Raw genomic sequence first — 27,998 nt, 5'->3', positions numbered from 1 at the left:
TGTCGCGTGCATGAGATGTGAGCATTGTGAACCCGCCCCAGTGTCATTCGCACTTGAAAGTTTACTGAAAATAAAACCACGGGGTCAATTAAAGTGGCAGCGCAAAAAACAGTACCAAGCTGCAACAGCAGATGAGGGCGCATGGCGTTGTCACAAGTTGCCCAGCAACTGCTACATTTCGACACACTGTGCAAGAGTTCGCATATCGACAATCCGCAACTCGCATGCCAAATATGTGATAGTCGTCATCTTCCGTGGAAACATAATCTTGATTGTCAGCGTTGCCTTCGTGGAGTGAATTGAGCTTCGTTTATCTTCCTTCGTCGTTGAAAACACACTCTGCCAGAGTAACAAGGGTGAGTTTGATCTGCGCTTTCGGAAACATAAATAGTGAGGTGAAGCCAACTTTCAATGGTGGCGCCTACCGAAGGCGTGCCATTTTTTCTACCCGTGTTATCGTGACTCCAATCGTGACTACGCGGAATTTTTTTACATTTCTTTCTTGCCCCACCCGTTCCTTAGCAGTAAGATTTCCGAGTTTAGATATGAGATGTGTACCTACAACATCAGTGGATGAATTCCCACATACTGAGGAAACAACTCTGTTTACCTTTACAGGATATGTCAGCCACAGTCCAGACAGGTCACTCCTGGGATACAGTCGTGCGAAACTTCGCCGAGAATGTGGGCATCTTGGAGCCCTCCCAGGTTTACAACCAGATTGAACGCTTGCGTGCTGCCTTGCTCCAGCAGGGTATTGACTTGACAACTCAACGACAGCACCTGACTCCGGAGGAGATGACACCCATCAACAGGGTGTTATGTCCCGTCGAGGTTCAGCTTATAGAAGGTGAGGAAGGAATGGAGATCACAAGTGCACCGTACACTGGAGAACCGTGTGCCTCGGACGAAGCCCTCGTAAACGCTGGCTTTGTCTTCTGCTGGCTTCTGAGTACAAATGTTGATGTCAGAACCGTTGACATCGATGGCACGACACTTTTGAAGCTCCTGCCTTCGGCTCTCAAAATAGGTCTCTCTTCAAACGCCACCGTTCGGAAGATTAAAGTTGGTCTCTGGAGCGAAGAAACTGAGAAGCATGGTGCATGCCTGGCAGACGGTCTCCATGCCGGTCTTCCCCTGGAAGTTTACAACAACCACGGGGTCGAGTTGTCTGACCAATCCGCAGCCCGCGTTTCGGACGTCCTGAAACAATGCAAGGCTACACTGGAAGCAGTCTCAATGGGCAGCGGCCCACAACCAGGACCTAGCCAGGGCAACATAAAGCTGTTGCTCGAAGCGCTGATTGGAGCACGTAAACTTTCGAGCATATATCTGTCCAGCTACGATTTGGGAAAGGAAGGAGGCGAAATCCTGGCAGAGGTTCTGCGGACCAGCTCCACGCTGAAGAAACTGTCCATTCAGCAACCTGCGGATGAAGCCCTGGACTTTCTGGTCGACGGCCTCCGCGCAAGTTCTTCGCTCGAGGAGCTCGCAATATGGCAAAGCTATAATTCCTCGGGTAGAATTGCGCTCCCAATAGCTGACTTCATGAGGCGTAACAGCAGCATTAGGAACCTGAACCTGGCGGGTATGAACATAGATGTGGACGGTGCCAGAGCTCTAGCAGACATGCTCACTGAGAACAGGACACTCAAGGATCTCAACCTGGAGATGAACAAGATCGGCAACGAAGGTGCTGCAGTATTTGCCGACGCTATGCGTGTGAATAACACGTTGGAGACACTAAATCTCTCTGGGAACGACATCGACGGTGACAATACGTGCGCTTTGATTAAAGCTCTTCAGGAAAACAAGTCTATTAAGCGTCTCCACCTTTACCCGGGCGTCGAGGCACCGTCGCTCGACGTAGTATGTCGGGTAGCGTACAGACTGGAAAACGCGGGATTGCAAGAGTTAACGAGGGCTCTGGAAAATGGTGCAGTAGTTGAGAAGCTCAACGTGTCCTGGGACGAGGGTTTCAGTCCGCTGTACGTGGGGCAGCTTTTCAGTGCCATCGGAACCAACAACTCCATTAGGGAACTTAGTATCGACGGTTCTGCCGGCTATATCGACCCCTACGCTGCCGGACATCTGTCCCATACGTTCGCAAGCAGTACCTCGTTGAGGACAGTTCATTTCTCGTACGAGTTTGAAGACCCCAACGTCGTCATGTCTCTTTTTGTTGGTCTATCGCGCAACAAGAGCATTCGGGAAATCAACTTCGGACATATGTCTTTAGCGTACCGTCCGGTTCCTAAAGTTCTGAGGAACTTGTTAAACGCAAACAGTACCCTGCGCAGTTTCTCTTCATATGATTCTAATATTCACGCAAAGGATATGACGCCAATCCTAGAAGGACTTGCCGAAAACTATACGCTGACGGGTCTAGACCTTGGGCAGTTGAGCGAACCTGGCGACGAGCTGTTACAGGTGCAAGAACTAATTCGTCGCAACCGAAAATTGCTGAAATGTGCTGTGCAGTTCGTCTTTGGGAAACAGCGGGATGACAAAGCACGAGAAGCCTATCGGAAGCTCAGTTCTTCAGTGTCGTTGATTGAAGAAATTATGAAGCTGCGAAGCTTGTCTCCAGATGCAGCGAGGGAACTTGTGCTATCGGCAGGAGTTTGTGCTTGATTAGTTCAGTACAGTGACTTTCAATGTCTGTGTCTGGTGGACTGCCATTTTTATTTGCCAGCTGTGTTGCATAATATTAAAGCTTGTTATATTTTCAAGCGGCTGTTTTTATATACTGGAGGTCAAATGCCACGAGCATTTCTTGTTTGTGATCTTATAAGCCTACCTCAGAGAAAGTGCTGGTCTGTATTGGATTCCCCCCTTTAAAAATGCTGAAGATGTGTGATTGTGTTTTATGTTCTGCTTCAAATACATATCGGTGCCCGGATGCAACTTCGGCGTGTTCGACCCAACAGAGATTCACAATCGAGGGAACCTGAAGAAGCACATGCGTGACCCCATGGTCCGCCTTGCGTTCTACTTAATATTTTTCTTTGTATACTTGTACTGGTAAGACAGTGATTGAGCATTACCTCAATACGTTGTACAACGTAAGGTAGTTACCAGGGTGTCGAACTGAACCAAACCAAAAACCGTACCCGAACCAAACTGGAACCGAAATTTTCATGACACTGTTGAACACAAACCGGAGCAGAACCGTAAAAAATAATAGCGGTAACTGGTTCGCAACAAAACAGTTCAGTTCCCCGAACGAGGACATGTTGGTCTCCGTATCATGGATATTGCAAATTTTCGCCTGTAAGTCAAACAAGGACGTATAGTAAGAATGCTTTCAGCATGCTTTTAACACGTTGAAGCACAGTTGTCCTTGTAAGCGCCACGGCTAGCGCCCCGTTCACGTGCTGCGGCCGCTGCGGCGATTAGAGCCATTTGACAGTTCCTGTCTCTCTTCCTTGGGAACATAGTCAAAATAATACGCATACCGTAGGCTCTCGTCCGCATTAGCGACCAGCAGAAATTTGGGCATGACTACGAGATACGCAAGAAAGTTGTTTATCAGTCTGTATCAGTGTGTATTTCAGCATCGTAGACCATTGCAGACGACATTTTCTGGAAGACGCGACACCATTGTTGCTATGACATCACATGAAATTATGCGATTGAGAACGAGGCTTTCCTTCGAAGCAGAAACCAGAAACCCCAGAAACCATAGAGATCAGTGGCAGAAACCGGAATTAGGGATACGCGCCGCAAGTTCACATAATAAAAAAACGTATACCTATTTTACTGGGATTTCAGTCTTACTTTACAGCTAGGATTGATGTCTTCCTACATTGTTTTTTCTTGTTTGTTTGTTTTTTCTTTTGAATATTTCAGTATTTTAGTACGCCGCCGCTGTGGCCGCTGATGTCGCGTGCATGAGATGTGAGCATTCATTGAGCATTGTGAGACCCGCCCTCGTTTCATTCGCACTTGAAAGTTTACTGAAAATAAAACGACGGGGGTCAATTAAAGTGGCTGCGCAAAAAACAGTACCAAGCTGCAACAGCAGATGAGGGCGCATGGCGTTGTCACAAGTTGCCCAGCAACTGCTACATTTCGACACACTGTGCAAGAGTTCGCATATCGACAATCCGCAACTCGCATGCCAAATATGTGATAGTCGTCATCTTCCGTGGAAACATAATCTTGATTGTCAGCGTTGCCTTCGTGGAGTGAATTGAGCTTCGTTTATCTTCCTTCGTCGTTGAAAACACACTCTGCCGGAGTAGCAAGGGTGAGTTTGATCTGCGCCTTTGAAACACAATGATGAGGTGAAGCCAACTTTCAAATGGTGACGCTACTAAAGGAGTGCCACTTTTTCTACCCGTGTTATCGTGACTCTAATCGTGACTACGCGGAAATTTCTTACACTCATTTCTTGCTCCACCCTTTCCGCAGTAAGATTTCCGAGTTTAGATATGAGATGTGTATCAGCGCGCGCGGATGATTCCATCATGAAGAATTAATAAACAACTTTGTTTACCGTTACAGGATATGTCAGTCACAGTGCAGACAGGTCACTCCTGGGATACAGTCGTGCGAAACTTCGCCGAGAATGTGGGCATCTTGGAGCCCTCCCAGGTTTACAACCAGGTTGAACACTTGCGTGCTGCCCTGCTTCAGCAGGGTGTTGACTTGAAAACTCAGCGGCAGTACCTGACTCCAGAGGAGATGACACCCATCAACAGGGTGTTATGTCCCGTCGAGGTTCAGCTTATAGAAGGTGAGGAAGGAATGGAGATCACGAGTGCACCGTACACTGGAGAACCGTGTGCCTCGGACGAAGCCCTCGTAAACGCCGGCTTCGTCTTCTGCTGGCTTCTGAGTACAAACGTTGATGTCAGAACTGTTGACATCGATGGCACGACACTTTTGAAGCTCCTGCCTTCGGCTCTCAAAATTGGTCTCTCTTCAAACGCCACCGTTCGGAAGATTAAAGTTGGTCTCTGGAGCGAAGAAACTGAGAAGCATGGTGCATGCCTGGCAGACGGTCTCCATGCCGGTCTTCCCCTGGAAGTTTACAACAACCATGGGGTCGAGTTGTCTGACCAATCCGCAGCCCGCGTTTCGGACGTCCTGAAACAGTGCAAGGCTACACTGGAAGCAGTCTCAGTGAGCAGCGGCCCACAACCAGGGCCTAGCCAGGGCAACATAAAGCTTTTACTCGAAGCGCTGATTGGAGCACGTAAACTTTCGAACATATATCTGTCCGGCTACGATTTGGGAAAGGAAGGAGGCGAAATCCTGGCAGAGGTTCTGCGGACCAGCTCCACTCTGAAGAAACTGTCCGTTCAGCAACCTGCCGATGAAGCCCTGGACTCTCTGGTCGACGGCCTCCGCGCAAGTTCTTCGCTCGAGGAGCTCGAAATATTTCACAACTACGATTCCTCGGGTAGAATTGCGCTCCCAATAGCTGACTTCATGAGGCGTAACAGCAGCATTAAGAGCCTGAACCTGTCCTGTATGAATATAGACGTGGACGGTGCCAGAGCTCTAGCAGGCATGCTCACCGAGAACAGGACACTCAAGGATCTCAACCTGGAGACAAACAAGATCGGTAACGAAGGCGCTGCAGCATTTGCCGACGCCTTGCGCGTGAACAACACGTTGGAGACACTAAGTCTCTCTGGGAACGACATCGACGGTGACAGTACGCGCGCTTTGGTTAATGCTCTTCAGGAAAACAAGTCTATTAAGCGTCTCCACCTTTACCCGGGCGTCGAAGCACCGTCGCTCGACGTAGTATGTCGGGTAGCGTACAGACTGGACAATGCAGGATTGCAAGAGTTAGCGAGAGCTCTGGAAAATGGCGCCGTAGTTGAGAAGCTCGACGTGTCCTGGGACGAGGGTTTTAGTCCGCTGTACGTGGGGCAGGTTTTCAGCGCCATCGGAACCAACAACTCCATTAGGGAACTTAGTATCGACGGTTCTGCTGACTATATCGACCCTTACACTGCCGGACTTCTGTCCCATACGTTCGCAAGCAGTACCTCGTTGAGGACAGTTCGTTTCTCGTACGAGTTCGAAGACCCCAACGTCGTCATGTCTCTTTTCGTTGGTCTATCGCGAAACAAGAGCATTCGGGAAATCAACTTCGGACATGTGTCCTTGTTCCACGTGGTTCCCGAAGTTCTAAAGAACTTGTTCACCGCAAACAGTACCCTGCGCAGTTTCTCCCTGTACGATTCTAGTATTCGTGCAAAGAAAATGGCGCCAATCCTAGAAGGACTTGCCGAAAACTATACGCTGACGGGTCTGGACCTTGGGCAGTTGAGCGAACCTGGCGACGAGCTGTTACAGGTGCAAGAACTAATTCGTCGCAACCAAAAATTGCTGAAACGCGCTGTGCAGTTCGTCTTGGGAGAACAGCGGGATCACAAAGCGCGAGAAGCCTATCGGAAGCTCAGTTCTTCAACGTCGTTGATTGAAGAAATTATGAAGCTGCGAAGCTTGTCTCAAGATGCAGCGAGGGAACTTGTGCTGTCGGCAGGAGTTTGTGCCTGATTAGTTTAGTACGGTGACTTTCAATGTCTGTGTCTAGTGGACTGCCATTTTTATTTGCCAGCTGTGTTGCATAATATTAAAGCTTGTTATATTTTCAAGCGGCTGTTTTTTATATACGGAAGGTCAAATGCCACGAGCATTTCTTGTTTGTGATCTTGTAAGCCTACCTCAGGGAAAGTTCACTGCCCATTGTATTAGAAGGGATCGCACATCAAGTTTGCACTGTGTCCAACCCCTGCTCCCAGGTTTCTGCAGTCCGTCTCCACCTCGGGGACCTCTACGTATCTTGTTTTTGCATAAACGTTTGCACAACAGTTTGTAATTTGACTAGCACAAGCCATGGGACCAGCCGTTCCGAGGGTCTGCTCCGGACGGCAGGGGTCACTGAAGCACATGAGGACGTAGAATGTGAAATAACATTTTTCAAATTGGCTTTTCAATGTCTCTCTGTTCTTCGGTTAATTTTTCTGCGGTGCATTGAAATGAAAATAATTCCTTGTTTTTGTACAATTTTATGAACACAATAAATTACCAGTAATACGTGCGTGGCAAAAGATTAAGGGTCCATATGTAAACTCGACGTCGATATTTTTTTTTAATTATTTCAAGCTATTGTGCAATCGGTGCTTCTAGGGGGCGGGGCGGCTCTCTGTTATGTTGTCGTAGTCGTACGTCATGCTGTCCCCACCAGTTGGCCTGACTGCACGGTACAAAGTTTCTAGGCTTGCAAATGTGAAAATCCCTTTCAAGGCAAAAAGTGTACAAAACTGAACCGAAGTTTTCCCCATGCCCAGGCATGAAACATGCAAAGCACATTAGCAGAGCCACGTGGAACGCGCCGGTGCACAAGGCCGCGGATAGCCGCGGTGTTAGTTGTCAACCCATTTCCGAGTGAGGTAATCGAATGATGATGATGTAGTGCTAGTTTGCGGTGACACAAAACCTCCGTTTTCTATTGAAGCCTCGTTGCTGCTTGTTGCTGAAGACTGAAAACGAGAAGAAATTCGACAACAGAGAGAGGGCATGAGAACAAATTCGCCTCTTAAACGGCAGTGTCGCCACCTATCCGCAACCTTCCGAAGCTTCGTTTGACGTCACGTCTCAGGAAAGTATCCCAGAATGCAAGTGTCGGTCCACTGCTTCACGTAAATGGCGACCATGCAATGATGGACGAGGGCCCTTCAACACAAAATCATACAGGTCAACTGGGACCTCCCAGTGGCTCCCTTGGTGTGGGTGGTAAGATGACCCAAGAGGACCAAAACCAAAGACCACAGTATTCTATTCCCGGGATATTACACTTCATACAGCATGAATGGGCAAGGTTCGAGATGGAAAGAGCGCAATGGGACGTTGAGAGAGCCGAGTTACAAGTGAGTGCAGGCTGTTTTACACTCCATAGGATGCCTCTTTTATCCGCTTACAATTTTACATACGCTTGTCGTGGCCAACCAGACGGCACGGCCCTGCTCGGTGCTTGTTAGCACGAGTTTGGCCACGAAAAGCGGTACTTCAAACGCCAGCGCTCTTGCGGTCTTAAAAAGCAATATGGCGTTCAGGTTTATTCACTCTTAAGCCTAAAATAACGCGAAAACTGCCGAATTAGAGCGTACGGAACGGCCCGATTCGCTCGAAACTCCGCTTTGAGGCCTTCTGGGGTGAAACAGATAGATCACACCCTTCCGTAGTGTAATCGTGCTATGTTTGATGAAGGTGCGGGAAGTGTCAGAGCCATCCTCTTTGTGGATCACATCAGTGTTACATACTTCTGCTATTTAGGTAAGAAAAGCTGCTGTTTCGTGAGGCAACGTGCTCGACACGGCAGATGACATTTATGTAATCCTTCACATTTCGCTCCGTGCCTGTGCGAGAGCGTTTTTAAGAAAAAAATCGACAGCTCTGGTTTCTGAAAGGCTTCTCTAACCCTTTTGGAGTGCTCGAAAATTTAAAGGGACGCCTAGTGCTACTGTTTCGTGCGGTGCTGCGTGGGCAATTGGTTACGGTCAGTTCGTGCCGCAACGTCGTGTCGTCTGCTTTGTAGGTGAAAACTATCGATTAACCTCTGAGGCGTACACCTCAAAGTCGTACCTCGGTGTTGGCATCGATTTTAAGATTATCTGGCTGCATTCATGTATGCACGCGTTCTCGAACGGGGGACTGTGCTTCCTCTAGTAAAACTGGTTGCCAGTGTGGGCGACCTAATTTGTACGAAGTGTCATTGGTAAAATAGAATAGGCGAGGAAAGATAGAATGGAAATGATGGGGCGGCGCGGCTAATAGCGTCTCTACTTTCGTCGTCTGCCAGTTTCCTCGATGCAGAAGCGTTGACGGACTCCTTTTGTATGGTCACGCTTCGCGTATTTTGACCTGTTCGATTGTGACATTTACGTCTTCTTTTATATATATTTTTTTTTACTTTTGCCGAATTGTGACAACTGTTTCCAAATATCGGACGTAAAATTGCGCCCTCGTAATTAAGCTCGGCACCACGGCGATTTGTAAGCCAACTTAATTTTCGTTTAAATTTTTTTTAATGAGCCCAACCGTGGGACGGGTGTATATTTTGAGGCAGCATTTTAACCAGGTTCAGGAGTGATTTGGTGACAAGAAATGTAAACACAAGTATGTCAAAGTGGAAGGATTCCCTACCAATCTATCGCAGTGCGCCATAAAAATGGACAAAGTGCAGGTCCCTGCATTCAAGCAAGCCTTTCTGCAGGTCAAACTCACCGAGGCTTATTACGTCTGTAGCAAATCTTTTCGCCAGTCGACATCACATTTTCTCGAGAACCTATCGTATCCTTCATAATACAACAACCTGTTTTAATGAAATATTGCAAATCCAACCTCGTTCTGGACTGAAAACTGACCCACCCTATCAGTTCCCACTATTACAGTTCTGTCGATTCTGATGGAAACACTGCGATGCTCCTATGTCAAAAGAAACAGCCTCAGAAAACTGATGCCTCAAAGGGGCAAACATAAAAGAACACTTGTAAGTGACATGTAAAGCTGTGTGTACCCATTCACAGTTGTTGACTGAGTATGCTTAAGAGAAACCTGGATCCCAGCCAGGCATTGTAAAGGCAGAAAAAGATCTAGCGTTTGCGGCCATGCTTGTGCCTGCACACGCCAGCTCCAAACCTGTGCATTCAGCATGTGGGAATGCCCATTTGGACAAGATAAAAGAAACGGTAAAAAAGGATCGAGAAAGCATTTCCCTCCTCTGCTGGGGCACTCATCATCACGAGGCACAGATAAGGAATGTGCGTCTACATACACATGCGTAGATGATAATGAGATTGGTACACTAATTTAGCCTTGTACAGTATTTATGCGTTTTTTAGCTTTGCTTAGTCTTCAGTAAAATACGATCCTTTCTTTTTAGTTTTGTAGCAGCTGTTCTTAGTTCCTTTTTCTTTTTTCATTGTTTGTGCACACATCTAATAGCCGTTCTACATCAAAGTGAAGCGTGCTACCCAAAGAAATATGCGTAAAGCGAAATAATACGCATAAAAATATGTAAATATATACACTAATGTCAAGCATTGCGATGAATTCATAGGCTGGATATAGAATATAGTATGTCAAATCCATAAATTTTTTTTTCTCCCCTTAATTATCTGTTTACTTAATGTTACAACCCTTACCTATTTATTTGCCGACATAATGTTACAAGTTCTTCAAGGTGGAGGTATTTCAATGCAAGTTATACATGATTGTACCCTCAACATTCCATTGTATGTTAGGTGTGAAGACGCTCTAAAGCAGAAGGGAAAAAGGCGTCAGAAAAAAAAGGGGGGAGGGGGGCTCAAAAGGCGTCGATTGAATGGCAAGGGGGAATGTTCTTTCGAGGGAGAGCTCATGTGTAAATTGGGATGCTAGAGCAGCTCAGAGATGAAAAGATTTCTTTCATTTGTAAAGAAGGAGGCTTCTTTGTCGAGGGCACTCGATGTCCCTCACAGCTCTGCTTCGTAGCAGCCTGTCTTTTTGTTTCGGCTATCTTGCAGCTATAAGGGTTGCATATATTATATATATATATATATAGAGAGAGAGATCAGAAGCTTAGGAGGGCGGTTGACCACGAGAATGAAATAAGCAGGAAAAATCAGAAGACGACAAAGAGCTTACAAGAAAACACAAAGGGGAGTTTATTAACACATATAGGGATAGGGGTCGACGTTTCGGCAGTCAGCGCTGCCTTTGACGGGACTCCAAGGCAGTGCTGACTGCGGAAACATCGACCCGTATCCCTATATGTGTTAATAAACTCCCCTTTGTGTTTTCTTGTAAGCTCTTTGTCGTCTTCTGATTTTTCCTGCTTATATATATATATATATATATATATATATATATATATAAGGAAAAAAATAGCCAGAGCTCTTCATATATCCCAATTTATATACATATACAGTCAAACTCCTTTACAACGAAGCTCAGGGGACAGCAAAAAAAATTCGCAGTAAAGGTATTTTCGTTCAAAAGGATGTCCACTATTGGACCTTTAGGCTCCAGCGGGACCGCAAAAAAAAAATTGCTGTAGTGGTATTTTCGTTAAAAAGGTGTTCGCTATAAAGGAGTTTGACTGTATATATATATAGGAATATCACGTTTTTGTTCGTCCCAGTGTGCAAGTGACAATTTTTTAATTTGCATTCTTATTTTTAATACCCTACTGCTCCACCGAAGTGACAAATAAGTGTGTAAGATGTATTAGTTTATTAACCTCTCTAGTTGGGGGTGGGGGGACAGGTTCCTGACCTCTTCCAGGGCACGGCTGGTACTTCTGTTACACGGGAGATTGAATGTCATTTTGTTCCCTGACACACAAAAGTATGACGTTATGCAGAAATGACATTAGCTTACTGAATGAGTTTGCGGAAACTTGGCAGAGCTATTTATTTTGTTAAGTGTACTTTGAACTTGTATATTATAACAAACAGCCATGGCTGAACATTTTGCTTCCTCATGGTTCAAAAGAGTTATATGGTGAGCCAGAACAATTAATTAGAAATGGATGCACATACTCTAGCATATTGTGGTGCTTACACAGTGCTTACAGTTTACAGATCATCAGTGCAATAATCTGTGTGTGTTCAACTTCCCGTGTAGCAGGGGTATAAGATACGTGTTAGTATATCTGACAGTACTTCATGTTTACTGGTGTTTGCATCGAAACTAACACTGCGAACACAACAAAAAAGCAGCATTCCACAGATCGCTGTCTCATATTGGACGATGTAAATTGGATCACTCGTATCAGATTTCTTTAATTGAATCACGTAACTTCCCTTGGTATCAGCCAATGCCAACAAAAATTTTGTCTTCATTTTATAGTACTCGATATTAATGGTCCCGCATGCGAGCCCTATTTGAAGCCGTCAAAGCTAAAGCTCGCATGCGGTAAAACGTCTCCAACCACTCTCATTTGTCGTTCCTCACGTTGTATGTATTCTTCCTGTGGCTTTTGATTGGCTGACACAAATCCACGGCTTCAGTACTATGGGGCTTCCGGAAGACCCACATGCAGTTTCTGAGGTACTTTAGTTCCGGGCCCTCTGGCATTTCATTTTGCTTCCTCGGTAGTTGCTTGCTCCATAACAAGATCACGCTGTTGGATGTGCCTGTTGTGTTATGCACATTTGTACGCTGCCTAGAAAAACGTGGTAATGTCTGCGAGGTTCCTACCAAGTCGTGCACAAAAATTAAAAAAATAATAATAATAAAGAAGAAAAAAAATCTCTTTAACCTCTAAAGGCTGCAGCCAAAGCTTAGACTGTGTTGGTCGAAATTCAGGTGTTATTGCTGGTTTCCACTTCAACTCTTCCTCAGACTCGGAGATGCTGCATTTAGTGGCTCTAGCTGCATTCATCCAACTTACAGCAGCTTGTTTGTATACTCCTTTTATGTGCTGCATTGCACCTTCCAATTTTCAATCAACATTTTATTTATTTTATGTATTTATTTGTATTTATTTATTTATTTTGCATGTGATTCACAAATTCTACTGCAACGTAACCTTGCACCTGTGCCACTGCACCTTGTTACCCTTGCGAGTTTATATCGATCTCTTCCGATATCTACACTAGTTACTGGTTGAAATGATGTCACAACTGGGAGTCTTAATCATGGGTGGCGCAACGTTGACGTCGGTTTCGAGTCCTCGCGCAATGGGGGTTTATGTAGCTGCATGAAATTAAAGCTCCACCTAGTAACTGCATCTGTTGCCAGAGTCAGTGCTGGATGCGCTGTCAAATTCTGAGAAAGTGTGACGCCTGGCTCGCGTCTGGCGCATGTCCAAGTGTGCTTGCTTGTCGTGCTTCTTTTTCTTTCTTTTTTTTTCGTGCCACCAGAATAGACAAAGCGCAGGTTGCTGAACGATGCATTAACCTGGTTGTACCTGTGTGTTTAGGTTCCTGTGCCCCCCATTTCCGAGGCTCATAATTTGGATCTAGAAATCAGGATTAGAGAGTCTGGTGATTGGTAACTGCTACTAGCACAGCAGTTGGCGCTGTTGGGGGTTGGGTATTGAAGTACCTTTTTTCAAAATGAAAGTGAAAATACGTGTTAGCTACGTGTGTTACCTTCGCCTTCGTGCTATTATCAAAGTACAGAAGTATGTGAACCTGTGTGCATCTTAATGTGTTGTATGCAATATGCGGAAATGAGTAAGAGAGTGGCTCAGTTTGATAGGTGGGTACGTGGTGCATGCATTTTTGAATACTTAAAACAATGTGCAGACTGTAAGTACTAGAAATGAGTAATTAGTCATTCTAATTACCAGTGTGTATATTAGGACCTGAGAACGAAGTATTTATCTTTTTGTGATCCTTGTGCCAGTAGACTTCAAGTGAATCAATCAAGCCACGAAATACTTATTAGAGTATTGAAAGAGGTTGTTTCCGTGAGAATTGTGCTCGCTGCTACTTTCGTTGTTTGCTGCTTTTGCTCGCAGAAGAGCTTTGTCGTCTGCGTTTGTTAAAAAAAAATAAAAAAATATAAACAAAGTTATGAAGGTGAACCCGCATTGACAGGTTCATTCTTTCTGTCGAAGTGGACCTTGAAGATGTGTATGTATTTTTGACACGAAGGACCTCTCTCACTTACTCTCGGGGGTTTATATATTTAGAAGCTTGGCTGTTTAGTGTCTGCTCTCCCTGCTTGCTCTGCTTCTTTCATTTTTTTCCCCTTCGAGCAGGCTCCCTTTCAAGGCCAAGTTTTCTTACTTTCCTGTTTTTTTTGTTTTTTTTAACGTGCCGTCTGCTTTGTATATACTCCCACGCTCCTTTTCTCTTTCTTTGCTTTCCGAAACAATTAACTCTTTCGTGACCTGTAACCGCTGCTGTTCTTTATTTTCTTTTTTGTATGTAAAATCTAACTTCCCATCATTCACATCACGTCACCTCCCTTCTCCTCCCATCGTCGCAACCGCACCATCAGATGGGGTGAAGTGCTAAGCGATATTATTTTCTCTCTCTCTCGTCTGGGCACAGACTATAGACAACATCTGTGCGCCGTCCGTGCGGGCCGTTTGCATATGCGTCCGATCAAGGGGACCTCAGGCTGTAAAGGGAGTCCGTCACTTGCCCAAAATAGACACCCATGCCGTCTCGTGAAAATGAATTGGCGTAACAAAGTGGGAACTGTACTCTCCTATCCAGGTGCACGCGGTGTTTGACACATTTGGTTTTCTTTCTTTCTTTTTTTTTTTTTTTCGCCGCGGCCATGTCGTCTGCAAACAATGCGTGTCGTCTGCTAACAATGCGCTGTCGCCTGCCCTCTGCAGGACTCTCCACGCTCTGAAACAGTACTTGCATTTTTTTTAAATATAGTATCAACCGCGAAAATAAAGGGGGGGGGGGGGAGATAGAAAACTCGATTCTTGGAAGAACGTATTTCACGGCACTCTCAAGCTCCCTAATTCCATGCGCCGTCTATGAAAAAAAATCTTGGGCGGGTTCGCAACCGTACTTCATTTAGCAGACGGCGGCAATGTTCGCGCAGGCAAATTTCAACGTAAACTTTTCCCGACACGCCGCGGAGTGTTTGGAGACGACGGGCTTTCTCTTCATTACTCAGCGGCAGTTTCTTTCGCTGGAAAATCGACCGGTTCGCTTGCCTTTAGTTCTCTTGCTGGTTTGGAACGAAGCCCTGCTTGTGCCGGCGCTGTGTTGACATCATCGCACGGTAGTGGGCTCTCCCATCGGTTTACCCGTCCCAGCCCACGCGGTACGCGGTCGTTTTGTGCTTAGCTTTTGTATTTGTCGAATGGGGACGGGGCTGTGGAATGGGATGGATGATCATCGGTTCGTTCGACAATGCAGGTCTCGCGGGAGAGGGGGGGGGGGCATGGCGTGGGTTGGTTTTTGCTGTCAAGGCCGCGCGTACTCGCGGACGCGCGCGTGCTTTTACGCGTCCATGCGCAACGCTGGTAGGGGGCGCTCCTCACGCGAGGCTGATTGCTTCGATGGTTCTACTGTTTTGATCTTGATGTTCTTTTCAACCGTGTTTCTTGTTGTGCGTGGTGCAACTCCCGCGGCTGTCTGGCTTTTTTTTTTGACGAGTGCCATATTTCTGTTGTGCTCTAAATGCATGCTGCGTTTGTTTTGTGGTCTCAGTGGGTAACATGTAGTTCTGTTCCTCACAAAAAATTGAAAATTGCTTTCGTTAAATTTCGTATATGTATGGCACCCGTATTTACATGGTCACTGCTTCGTCGCCATCTTCCATCGCAAAGCATCTCCCCTCTTCCGTTGGCCATGAGATGCTAGCATTTGTGCGTGAGAATACCGCTGCCTAGGATGCTGCACAGACACTTTGTTGTACAACCTCATTACATGTCATTTCATTGCACGTAAATACCGCATCCCAAAGCAAAAGATGACACAGATAAGACTCAGGGGCGTAAAGATCAATGCCGTTCTTGCGTCGAACGTCGTGACCATTCGTAGGTCACAGAAACAAAACAAAAAAAAAAATCGGGTAACATCGCAATTTGCCTCATTATCAGCACACTGTTGCTCACCTATCATGCGACCCTTTCGCTTCGCAGAAGGAAGGCGAATAAAGATGCATCCATAATGCAGCTCCTCCGCAGGGAGGTGACCTTTAACGTGTGCGTGTCTAATGGCCTGCCTTGGTGTGGGTGGGGTCAGCGGTATTTTTGTGTGTCCGAACAACCGGTATCCTGTCCGAGCGCTTCCGTATCAGGGTGGAGCTGAATGAATAGAAGGAAGAGGGAGGGGAGAGGGTGTGTCAAATGTGAACAAAGCTGTGTTTCTAATAAACGTGCACATTATTACTATGCAACGGCGAAGGAACTGGTTTCAGTGCGATGGTTAGACATGCCGTATCGCCCCTGTGCTTGCATCGATTTGAACTGTTCTCCTACCGATCACTGGTGTTGCCAGACCACTTGGTTAGAAACCAGCTAAAAGCCCTGTCACACGGCAAACTGAATCTCATTCATTTGTATTGCATCGAGCTACACGAAGAAAAAGAACGTCATTCGCAAATGACGTCATTGTCAATGACTAAGACACCTGATTGGCCAAAAGCCTGATTGGCTGACGGATGTTTCCTTGTTTGTTTGTTTATTTACATTACTCTGGACTGAAAGAGTTCAGGCAGGAACTCTTATGTTACAAGTTTAAAAGTAAGATGGCTTTGCTTTTGGTTGTTTCTTAGTTTTGTGGAAGCAATCTTTCGAGAATTATGTATTTCCTGTAGTCGATGAACAACACGTTAGATAAATTACACTTAACGAGAAGTATATGGGTATGTTTTCTCTGTTATTTACTTGTGAACTGTTATTTATTTTGTGTTCCATTAAAGAAAGATATCATATTCTGCTTCAAAACACTTTTCAGGAGAAGTGTTTTTTTGTTTTTTTTTTTCTGGCTCTTTAAACTTTTTTTTAAAGAAAGGATTCGAAAGATTCGTGGATTTGCAGTACATTCCTTGGGTTTGGGTTCGGAAGAATATGTATCCGTCCCATCTCTAATATGAAGCGATAATATGGGTACATTCATTGTATTTCTATTTCTTTTTCTCAAAACTAGCGAAACATTAGACTTCACAAAATCGTTGCGCCTTGAACAACGCTCAGTTGGCCAAGTATCACGAGCCAAGACAATCGCAGTTAAGTGTCAGTCGCGGTGTGGGAGTCATCTAGGAACGACGGTAGTTATCTAAAAAATTGTGCTGAGCCTTCCTTCCTTTATGTCAAAAGTTATATTATTAATTGATAAAATATTGGAGTACAACTTTTCATTCGTGTTTAATTTCTTCTGTTTCTATTCCATATTTTCTTCAATTTCTATATCTATGCTATTCATTTGTGTACCATCGGGCTATTATGATTTGCTTCCAGTCCAGCAAGTTGCCCGCAGATAAACTGCATATGTTGGTCAAACGTATATATCGCGATTTAAAGTCACGAGCATCACATTTTGTAACATCAGATGTGCCTCGCATACTTTATTGTTACGTTCAAATAGTATTTACGTCAGGCATGCATACAAATTGCTACTATATCGTTCGTGTGGCATATAACATGTTATAGTACATGCTTGGAATTCGGGGAGAAATCGGATTTAAACCGAATTTGTCCTAAACTGATTTGGGAGGGAGTAAAAACCCTATTTATTCATACAGGGTCAGGTACCTCATCATTGATAGTTTTGCTTTTGTGCTTGACCTCATTTCGCTTGAAAGTGTAAATAAATACAAGGTGGCTAACATTGTATTGTATTGTGTTGTGCAGGCAAGGATAGCATTTCTCCAGGGGGAGAGAAAAGGACAAGAGAACCTCAAGAATGACTTAATAAGAAGGATAAAGATGTTAGAGTTTGCACTGAAACAAGAAAGGTGAGATGCCCTTCTGTCCCAAATGCAGTACAGTGCTGACAAAAGTTTACGAAGCACGCTCCGGCGCGTTTCTTCCTCAAGTTCCTTCTTCCTCTTCCTTACGGACATGTGCCTATGTTACCCAGTCACCTGTTTGTAAGTCTGTGCGGTACCATTTGTTGCTAGAGTGGTACCTTGAAGAAGGAATGTGCCAGAAATCGCGTTCCGTAAACTTTTCTCCAGCGCTGTACAAATGCTTACGGTCACGTCTGCTGCATGTCTTGATGTGCTCCATTCAGGTCGAATTTTGTATGATATAATGCTCTCTGTAATAGTTTATTTTGAGCATACAGTAGCACATAGTAAAATGTCGTTTGAGCGCAAGTGTGTCTTTCAAACCTGCCTGCAACTCAACGGGCTGCTGCACCTAGATATGCTTTAGGTCAGTTTTCATCGTGTGGTGAGATGTCCGACATGGTTCTTCCCAATAATCTGTTAATTAATTGCAGTTTAATTAGTCACTGGTTCAGCAGTAACGTTATAAACGTGTAATGGTTCACTGTAATTCAACTGTTTCCACTGTAATTAACTGTCGTCCGTACACGATGGGATTGAGCAAGTCCGTAACAAGTTGACATGGAAGGATGTCCTTTATTTATTTATTTTTAAGCTACAAAGTCGCGTCACCGTTTCCGTTGAAAACAGTCGTGATTCACGAGCCAGCTTTATTTCCGGATGGACGAAAAGAGGAAGCAGTTGCTCCATAATGCACTCATACAGCTCCTTATCGTGCTTTTTTTTTTTTTTTTAAATTGCTCACGTGGCACATTTCTTCCAACTCTCCTTTCGACAAGCTCATCGGGTCATTATCCGCACCTGCTACGCCTCGGTCTTGGTCTTGGAGTTGCCACCGCTGTTTTATTGCACCTTCTCTCCCTGCTGCGAAAACTATTAAAGGTCTACAACGTTATTTCTGTTGTCCGTTGCGATGAAGGAGAAGCGAGAGAGAGACGATAACAAGGGAGACGGGGAGGAGGAAGGGTGATTAGTCACGCACAGACGACCTCCTTCCTTCCTTCCTTCCTCTCCGCGAGACGCCGACATCATCATCAAATCGGTGCAAGCACGTAATTTGCTCCCATGTATTCTTTTTGTTTATCCCTCGGGGGGTAAACACGTCTCGCACGTGAGGTGGTGTGGGTGGAGGTCGCGTAGAAAGGAAGGAGGAGCAGCTTAAAGAGTGTTGCCCCGTGGAGATGGTGCTCGATAGGAGTGATGTTTTAGTTTGTGGGGAAGAGCAGTGTACCTGGCGGCGGCGTAATGTGAAGCGTGGGTAGGATTGGTTTTGTGTTTGGTCAGTCTGGATTCGATTGAATCTTCGAAACTTGTTTTGTGCTCACAATGTTATGCTGAGGATAGAGGAGTAACATAGTGTGGTTCCGTTCATTTTTGTAGTACTAGTATTAGTTTATAATTTAAAATCACAAACTCTAGAATTACCCTGTTAATGGCTCTAACGTCTCTCTCGGATTGGTTTGTACATGTTATCCTGTTTTATGCGCAGTTGGTCTTGCATGTCAAAGGAAGCGTTTGTTACTGTGATACCTTGTGAGTAGTACACAGTGAGAGAATTGTCTACGGGTTAGGATGTGTAAATCAAGGGTGGCCTGATATTGATCAGGATGGCTTTCTATGCAGTCTGTTTGATGCTTTGTCATGTTTGTAACATACATTGGGAGTGGTACTGGACGGTACTAAAGCGTTGAGTGCAGAAGTGTCACATCGAGGGTAAAATCGTTGGGTTGAGTTGATAAGAATGTAATGTTAAATCCTCGTTGCGAATAATCTTGCACGTGCAGGGTAAAGCTGCACAAGCTCAAGTATGAAGCAGATCCAAACCCTGCGGAGTTAAAGGCACCAGTGTTTGACGACATGAGCAAAGGTAACGGGAGTGTTTGCTTTGATCTTGATTTGATTGATTGATTGATTGATCTTGATTGATTGATTATAATGATATTTACTTACACAATACTTCCCTCTCTGTCTCTCACGTTTCCGCGTGCAGATGAGCCCATGGATGGGGAAACGTTAATCACCAGCAACAGTAATGTCTCTTGGAAGCAGGGACGACAATTATTACGGCAGTAAGTTCCATCCACCCTCTTTTTCGTGTGTATGCTTTCTCGGTAATGCTTCATAGCATTTGGAAGTGTGATTGGATATTTACGATTGGGGCAGGTCGGAAATGTAACATAATGTAATTATACGTAACATATAATAGATAGGGCCTGACTTTTTCAGGTTTTATTTTTGGCCAAATTCGGGGGGTAAATATCGGGTGATATTTTTCATTTGAAAATTCGGGTGTATTCGGGTTAAATCCCGTTACGGCATATTCTGTCGTCAGGAATTCGGGTGTATTCGGGTGATTTTTTTTGTTTAATAAAAATTTGTCTTAACATGGAACTAATGTTTAGCAATGTTATCAAACTTTATTTTAATGCACGCTTATGAGTGTGCCACGCGACCCGGATGTTTTCGGGTAGATTCGGGTTAAACCCGAATTTTACAGATTTTGTTCGGGGGGTAAATATCGGGCAGATACGGGTTTAACCCTAAAAAGTCAGGCCCTAATAATAGATGATAAAAATGTCCAGAATTACAGAAATTAAGAATAGCGCCCGATTTTTACCCCTCGAATCTGAGAAAGGCATTCAACCCGAAAAAGTCACTCCCTATCTGTGTATGCTGGAGTGTATTATTTTCCTCTGCATCATCGTTGTTTCATCGGAACTTTCATTTAAGCAAAGTACACGGATTTCATCAAAATGCAACTTTATTTCAAGATAATCAACTGCAGGTAGCAAGGAAAAAAAACAACAAAAATTAACAGCTGTTCTCTTCGCATTTTTCGATTTGTTCACAAAATATACCTGCATGCCTGAGGCTTGGAAAAATTTCGTGCACATCTCAATCGTCTACAATGAGGTTTATCTTTCTGTTCTGCCGGGTAAGCAGCGCATCCTCTTCCCGCGTCCAGATTTCCGATATTACCTGTCAGTATCATGTAGCATCATCCACATCACCCTTCAATGCACGGCCTGCTGTGACGACAGCGTTGACCTTGGCATATCGAATTTCACGGTTTCTACTTTTGATTTGCTCTCGCGATCATGTTCCCAAATTATCCGCAACATTGACGCAAGCGAAAACCCCTTCATGTGGCTGTGTCTTGACAGACTCCATGAAGACACGTGGACGCGAGCTAAGCCTAACATTGTATGAGTGAGTGACTGATGGGTTGGATTGCACTGGCTATGACTTCCGCTCGTGTTGCCAGACGTGAATGGTAATCTTCCAGGTTCGGCGGCATCTCGGTACCCCACTTTGTTCCGTTTACCCGAACTACATAAAACTGGTTGTTTCAAATTATCCGAAGATTTTTATCATTGCATGTATAGGAAACCAACCGAAGGTGACCCTATTGTTCCATTTATCCGTAATTTCCGTTTAACCGAGTTTCATTTAGTGGGAGTCCACTGTATTTCCCCCCCCCCCCCCAAAAAAACTGTGCGAATTTCAACCTGTGCTGGCCAGCAACCAGTATATACGGTGGTCTCTGTTGAATTGCTGTAGATACCTTCAAGAGATAGGCTACACAGACACAATCCTAGACGTGCGGTCAGCGAGGGTGCGCACTCTCCTCGGACTGAGCGGAGGAAATGCGGGAGGGGCCCTGGACGACAAGCAGCACCACGTCACGGTCAATGGCGGCGGAACGGCGGGGGAACAGCAACTCAAGAGACCCTCCGACACGCAGAGGAGGTAAGCATGCTGGAGGAGAATTATAAAAAAATTTGTAACTTAACTTTACAGTTGGAGGCAAATGTGAGGGGGGCAGAAGTAGAATGGTAGACGAGTAGCGCAGACAGACGGACGGACGGACGGAGCGCAGATAACTGTGTGTCGCCACAAATAGTAGGACTGGGGCAGTTACTATTTAACTTTAAATAGTGTAACTGCCGTTGTCCTACTATTTGTGGTGATGCTATATTGTTTCTTATTATGTTATTTTATTTTTATTTCTGCTCGAATTTGTGTAGTCCGAAAAGAGACTGAAAGCTAGGAAATGCTTTTAAAATAGTATAAAATGTATTCGATTAAGAAAACTAAAACGTTACTAGGCAGGTTATGATGGTGTCACAAAGAGTGCATGACTTTTGACAAGTTCAAAAGTGGATGTGTGTACATTAGCATAGCCTTTTCGGCATTGTCAGGTGCTAAAACAAAGCGAGGCAAGCTTCGTCAGAAATCAAGATTGCGACACAAATGAAAGGAGAAGGTTCAAATTATACGTATCCGAAATACATTCCGTTTTGGGGCTAACTCTTAGCGCATCCCCGTCTCGACGCTGTGGTTTTCTTCCTTTTTGTACTTGTAATTGTGAATGCTGTTGTCTATTTGCCAGCTTGATTGTGTAATTGTAATGTGAGCACGTCATGCTTCCAGAGTTCCGGGCAAGAAGATGCCAAACGTCGCGGAAAACACGTTACTCGACGCGGAGGCCTCCGTACTGGCAACATTTGATTTTTTATCCACGGAGAATGTTGACATGGAGGACGAAGACGAAAATTTTAGGTGAGAACAACATTCCTGTCACGAGAGAGGAGTTTTTCGTGTGAAATGTCAATGTGCCAATGTCACTTGCTCGCTCCCGACAGCGACGAAATGGAGGACGCAACATCGGCAGACGACGAAGCTGAAGAGAGGATGGACAGCCGAAGGATTAAGTCAAAAGTGAGTCTGGATTTCTTTCTTCTTTTTTTTTTCTTTCTTCCCTTCCTTAGGGAAAGAAAAAAGAAAGAAAGAAGGTGGGTATCACCTTCTTTCTTTCCTTTTGTGAAGCATTGTATGTAAAAGCATTGAAATTGAAATGATACTTCAGTATTCTTTAAAGTTTGTTAAAAGACAGACCATGGATTTGTTAGCTTATACCTTGTTCACACTGTTTGTAAAATGTCCGAGAGATGCGAATACGGCGATTCGTTTTCTTGGACAGTTTTTTTTTTTGCATTCCAGCAAAAATTGTATCGTAATGACACGTCCTATATCGAATTTCTCTTTTCAGACAATGGGGTCAGGGGACGAGCTGGGGGAGGCAGACACGGAAAACGTCCTGACGGAGTTTGACTACCTCGGCCCGGACTCTGGGGAAGGAAGCAGGGAAGTGCGCAACCAGGGTGACGGATCAAATTGGGGTGAGCGAAAGTAGGCTGTTGTCTTTCACAGAAATATGGAGTCCTTCGGTTGAGTGCAGGTGTCCGCTCTTGCATAATCTTCCTCATCATCCTCAGCAGGAAAAGAATAATAATAATGATAATAATTAGGGGTGTGCGAACCCGAATACTTTAAGTCGAATCAAATATCGAATCGAATGAGGGAAAAAATACCGAATCGAATATCGAATATTCGTGCAAAATTTACAATATGTGACCTTCGCGCTAAAAGTTTCCATTTTGTAGCCCATGGTTTTAGCATAATTTTTCTGGCATTAACTGTCACAAGTCAGACACGCAATTCTTCTGTTTAAAGCCCCTACTCTTTAATTTTACGTGAGAGTGGTTCCTGCTTTTCAGGTGAGCCTTCAAAATTTTATGTCAGGCAGTAGCATGTTATACGGATGAGGCTGTAATTGTTTCGGATAACCACAGGCCATATGTGAAACAAACGAATTGGCATCCTGCCTCAGCTTTGCCACGAACACCCTTTAGTTTCTTTGCACTCGCCCTAGGAAGTTGCGCTGCTGAAATTTTAGACTTAAAGGACATCTTTAAGGCAACCTTCTTGTTCGTGGGCTGGAGTCATTATTTGAGAGTCCTAACTTTTTAGGCAACCTCACAGACATCAAATCAAAGTCCCTCGTCGGCACTGCTAAACTGCATGTTGGGAGGGGTGCCACCCCTTCCACAGACGATGTCTACAAAACGAACTTTGGATAACGTTATCTTAAATGAAACACCGTCCCGCCCATGTTGGTCCTGCAGCAAGAGCAATTTCTTAAAAGCAGGCTTCACCTCATGCACGGAAGCATCAGGTGAAGCCCACTTTCGGGTTGTGTCGTCGATACTCGTGGAATAGTCGAAAAATCGAATATTGGATATTCGATTCGCGAATCGAATAGTTCGAGCGTTTGATACGCGATTCGAATTCGACAATTCGAATATTCGCGCACCCCTAATAATAATTTTATGACAGGAGCAACTGGAACAAATCATAAGCACAGTTGGTTGTCATGCGAAAATGGTGTCAGTAGTAAGGTGAACAGGCTCGTTGTCGATGGGTTACCCTGATGCCATAACTATGTTGTCAAGCTGCCGTCGCACAGTGTTGATTGCAATGGCTTATAATGACTATAAAGAAATTGTGGCGGTCAAGTCATAGAAAAGTGAAGCAGTGGTCCCATATATTAGGACATACGCTGCTCGTGGCAAGAAAATTGTGCGAGCCACCTCTCTACGGTAAAGCTTGCTGCACGCTTTGTTGGTAAAGATTACGCCAGCATCGAGAAAGTTAGCAGAGTGTAGTTCCTGGTATCCAATCCAGGTCACGTTTTTCTCTGGGAACTCTGTTTTTTGGTGTGGGTCGTATCTGTCTCGTCTGCTGTCATTGGGTGTACTTGTATTTAGTGTTGTCACGAACATGCTGAGGCTCAAATTGGGGGAAACGTTTAGGAAATTTTGAAACTCTATCGAAATAACTGGGAAAAATGTTTTGAAGTTTCTCTCCGAGTAGCGGAAGCCACAACAGCCCCTTTACTTTTTTATTCTACCACAGCGCCACCACGAGCTTCGGTGTTGGTGCAGTGCACGTCGCAGCGTAGCGTGACGCGGTAGGCTATTGCAGCCAGTAGGAACACGCGTAGGTGAGGGATTGGATTGGATTGGATTGGATTGGATTGATATGATATGAATTGATATGATATGAATTGATATGATATGAATTGATATGATATGAATTGATATGATATGATATGAATTGATATGATATGAATTGATATGATATGATATGAATTGATATGATATGATATGAATTGATATGATATGAATTGATTTGATTTGAATTGAATTGATTTGAATTTATATGAATTTGAATTGATATGATGTGAATTTGAATTGAATTGGATGGATTGATGGATGATATGAAAGAAAAATATGGAGAGGTTAGTCCCGACCCATGCAAAACTGGCTACTCCAAAACGCGTTTGTGGGTGTGTGTGAGTAGGCTGGGGCGCAAAATAGGCTGTTCTTAGGTTGTGCACGGCGATCGGAGCTAGAGATCCATGGAACTGCACTAACTTGCGGGTTTCCGGTACGCGAACAGTTCGTGACATCACTACCTGTACACTTTGCACTTGCGAACGCTTGTTTCATTTGTGGGGTTGTCGATGGCAACAGAGGGCAGCTCAGAGGGAGGGTCCGACGAGGACGATGACGACGTGGAAGGAGATTGGCGCCCTCGAGAGATTTCCCAGATGGTGGAGCAGTACCGCGCAGAGCGCAAGCCCAAACACAAGGGTGCATCCCAGAGTAAGTTCCACCCCCCCCCTCTCCCCCTCTCTCCCAAGGCGCCCGGAGTCTCTCCCCCTTGCTCTTCCCCTGTGCTCTCTTCCTTACGCTCTGCTTCTGTCTTGCCAAAAGCACTCTTGCCTGTACACTTGTATACTCTTGGCATGATTGCACCTTGTCTCGTCTAATCTGCAAAATTGTTGCCGAAGCCGTGAGTTCCTTGGCAGACGAAGGAGCGAGGTGACTGCCAGAAATCAACTCTTTCCTTACGGCGTGAAAAAAGGGCGGGGTGCTACGACTGAATTTTTTTTTAGACTGACGGCATTACTTCGGAACGTGTTGCCGTACATGAAGGTGTACTTAGATTAATGGCCTGTTGAAGTTACGGAGATGAAGCTGCCTGTGTATTTCCAAATTTGATCTCCGAACACGCGAGAGAAGCTCGAGAGTCGCGGAAAATAACGTCGGCGCCCACGCTGTGCGTGCTGTTGGGTGACGCGGATGGGTGAAGAAGTAAAGCAGAAACGAGCGTGATGATGGTTGCTGCGGAAAGCTTTTGTTTCATGCTGAACTTTCCTGTCCTCGTAGCTCGTCTCGCAATTTCACCGCTTTTCCGCTCCTTCTGGCTGGTCTTGAGGCAGCAAGATCAGCAACAGGGTACGTCTGACGAATCCTCACATTGAGAACGAAAATAAACATCTTATCGGAACACCTTCAGGGTCGTTACTTGTGTTTTAATGATATGCGTATATCTGCTTGAGACGGAGTACCGCACATTTTCAACAGGGGTGCGTTGCAGGGATGCAATGACATGTCAGGGGGGGGCAAAAAAAAAAAGGTCAACTCAGACCCATTTCTGCAGAGCTTGTTTCATGAACTGCTACCTCGAGGAAAAGCTGAAAACGAAACCGAAACTGAGTCTGTAATGTTCACAACGTCCACGATGTGGCGCCACTTGTTTGTAACTGCTCTCGAGGGTTTGTAGTGTGGCTCACACACCATCAACCACTGGCGATCGACGTTCAGCGGGAGCATTCAGGAGAGTGTCAGGGAAGCCTGGTTGATGCTGAGCTGTCGGAGAGACGTTCTGGTGAATAATAATAATAATAATTTTTATTAGTGCCCAAGAACGGCCGCTAAGGCCTTGGTGTTGGCGCACACAATACACATAACTCACAGTGGATACAATACAGACATAAACGCACAAATAATTATGTACAGACATATATATAATACATATACAGTGGGACACAAACAGATGTACATTACAAACATAACAGGCATACGTACTTACATATTTACAGACAAATATACCGCGCAGTACACGCGATGAAACATCAGCAACAAAACTACATGACACGCATACGTACTTACATATTTACAGACAAGTATACCGCGCAGTACACGCAATGAAATATCAGCAACAAAACTACAATACATAGATTACGCGCAGCACATAAGTTATAAGATGGAATGAGACGATATACTGTACAAAACAAAGGAAAGAATATCACGATTGAAAATTCGCGAAAAGTATGCGAACATACTTTCGCAGGCAATCGGTGGTTGTTCTTTCCTCCGGCTCCACATTTGAGCATAGAAATCTGCGCTGAAATTACCGTATTTACTCGCATAATTTGCGCACTTTTTTTACCGAAAAATGACGCGAAGGTTGGGGGTGCGCAAATTACGCGAGGCATTAACAAGCTGACTTGAAAAATGTGCAAAATCTGTTAAAAGATGGATTACGCAATGGGATGCATTACGCAACATGATGTAGGGAATTCGTTGTGAGGATCTCCCTCCTTTTTCGAAAGAAGGAGCAGCATGCGCCCCGCGACGCGAGAGCGTCAGAGGGGAACGACCTCTGTTGCGCACGAAAGTAGGGGTGCGCAAATTATGCGAGTTTTTATTTTCACAACTTTTTTAGTGAAAAAGTGGGGGTGCGCAAATTATGCGATGGCGCAAATTACGCGAGTAAATACGGTAATTGGTCTCAAGCAGAAACCTCATTCACGCACGACAGTTGGCTGAATCGGAATAGAATTGATTGATAGGAGTTAAATAAAAGTACTTTTATTCTGAGGCAAATTGTGTTCCGCCTTTTTTTTTTTTTTTGTTTTTTTTCTCCTGCCAGTAGGTCTCTTTCCTTTCCAAACTTCACCTGAGTTGCTTCAACTCCTGTCCTGCATTTCCTTCTTGACTGCATGCTCAGTTCATTGTTGCATATGTGTCATTTATCGTACTTGTTTTTAGCATTGTGACTCATTTTTCTGAAATTAGAGTCGACTGTTTTGACTGGCGTAAAGTGAACTGTGCAAGCAAGATGCTGTGTATAAGTTTGCGGAGAGTATGTTGCTCTTCATCAACGCGTGCATGAAGTGTTTGTGCTTAGCGCGATGATTTAATGCTTATCACTCGTATGCCGTTTATCGGGTCGCACATTGCATGACGCTGTTGTTAACTGGCTGGTCTGCTACTTAAACTACTCTTGGTTAGTCAGGGTTGAGCTGCAAAAGGAAATCAATGCATGTTAAAAAGATTATGTATTAGGATTGATTGGTGCAATTTTTTTTCCCCCCTTCTCCGTTCAAGGAATGGGAGTTCGATAAAGCACAACAGAAAGTACAGGGAGTGAAACATACACTTCGAATTGTTTCTGCATTTTATGCAGTATTTGGGCGGTCATTAAGAAACTAGGATGAGTCGAATAATCCGACCCTCATCGGTTTCTACGTGCTAACGTTCTACTGTAGAAGTACACTACCAGAAAGTACATGAAGAGTGCACAAAGTATGGAAACAGCTGCAAAGTTTATCTCTGAATTCCTTACACACAAATGAGCCCAACAGGAACTAGCAGACATAGCAGGGAATGAACAGGCAAGGACACGATGTCCTTGCTAGGAACTATCACTTTCTTTGAACGTAATGGAACATGCAGGGAGCTACAGCAAGCCCGTGACTCATAATGCCGCTGCTGAGATATAAATTATAACCCCCTGCATGCAAGAAAACACCGCTCTATGACATTGTTTGGCCCCCCCCTCTCCCATGCATGACC

General features: G+C 44.7%; 3 protein-coding genes across 7 annotated transcripts in view; all 3 read left to right on the top strand.

Annotated features, from left to right (window-relative positions):
* LOC135398262 (NLR family CARD domain-containing protein 3-like) lies at positions 1-2,732 on the top strand. The gene is made up of 2 exons (XM_064629683.1): positions 1-356; positions 619-2,732. Exon 2 carries the CDS (start codon positions 622-624, stop codon positions 2,632-2,634), a length of 2,013 nt encoding a protein of 670 aa, XP_064485753.1. The 5' UTR covers positions 1-356; positions 619-621; the 3' UTR covers positions 2,635-2,732.
* Positions 2,733-3,898: 1,166 nt separating this feature from the next.
* LOC135397182 (NLR family CARD domain-containing protein 3-like) lies at positions 3,899-6,620 on the top strand. The gene is made up of 2 exons (XM_064628579.1): positions 3,899-4,252; positions 4,510-6,620. Exon 2 carries the CDS (start codon positions 4,513-4,515, stop codon positions 6,520-6,522), a length of 2,010 nt encoding a protein of 669 aa, XP_064484649.1. The 5' UTR covers positions 3,899-4,252; positions 4,510-4,512; the 3' UTR covers positions 6,523-6,620.
* Positions 6,621-7,601: 981 nt separating this feature from the next.
* Positions 7,602-27,998, top strand: part of LOC135397179 (striatin-3-like) — a 28,337-nt gene continuing 7,940 nt past the window's right edge. The window contains exons 1-9 of one of the 5 annotated variants that reach the window (XM_064628573.1): positions 7,602-7,895; positions 17,288-17,391; positions 19,230-19,312; positions 19,436-19,514; positions 21,007-21,195; positions 21,880-22,008; positions 22,092-22,167; positions 22,499-22,628; positions 25,524-25,592. In XM_064628573.1, coding sequence (XP_064484643.1) covers positions 7,686-7,895; positions 17,288-17,391; positions 19,230-19,312; positions 19,436-19,514; positions 21,007-21,195; positions 21,880-22,008; positions 22,092-22,167; positions 22,499-22,628; positions 25,524-25,592 — 1,069 coding nt within the window. In that variant the 5' untranslated portion in view covers positions 7,602-7,685. Of the gene's footprint in view, positions 7,896-17,287; positions 17,392-18,545; positions 18,704-19,229; positions 19,313-19,435; positions 19,515-21,006; positions 21,196-21,879; positions 22,009-22,091; positions 22,168-22,498; positions 22,629-24,824; positions 24,957-25,523; positions 25,593-27,998 lie in introns of those variants that run through there. The other 4 variants (XM_064628577.1, XM_064628574.1, XM_064628576.1 and 1 more) reach the window with 4 other exon arrangements.

The sequence above is a fragment of the Ornithodoros turicata genome, chromosome 6 (assembly GCF_037126465.1).
Source record: "Ornithodoros turicata isolate Travis chromosome 6, ASM3712646v1, whole genome shotgun sequence".
Taxonomy (NCBI): Eukaryota; Metazoa; Arthropoda; class Arachnida; order Ixodida; family Argasidae; genus Ornithodoros; species Ornithodoros turicata.
This window is presented reverse-complemented; position numbering and strand designations above follow the sequence as displayed.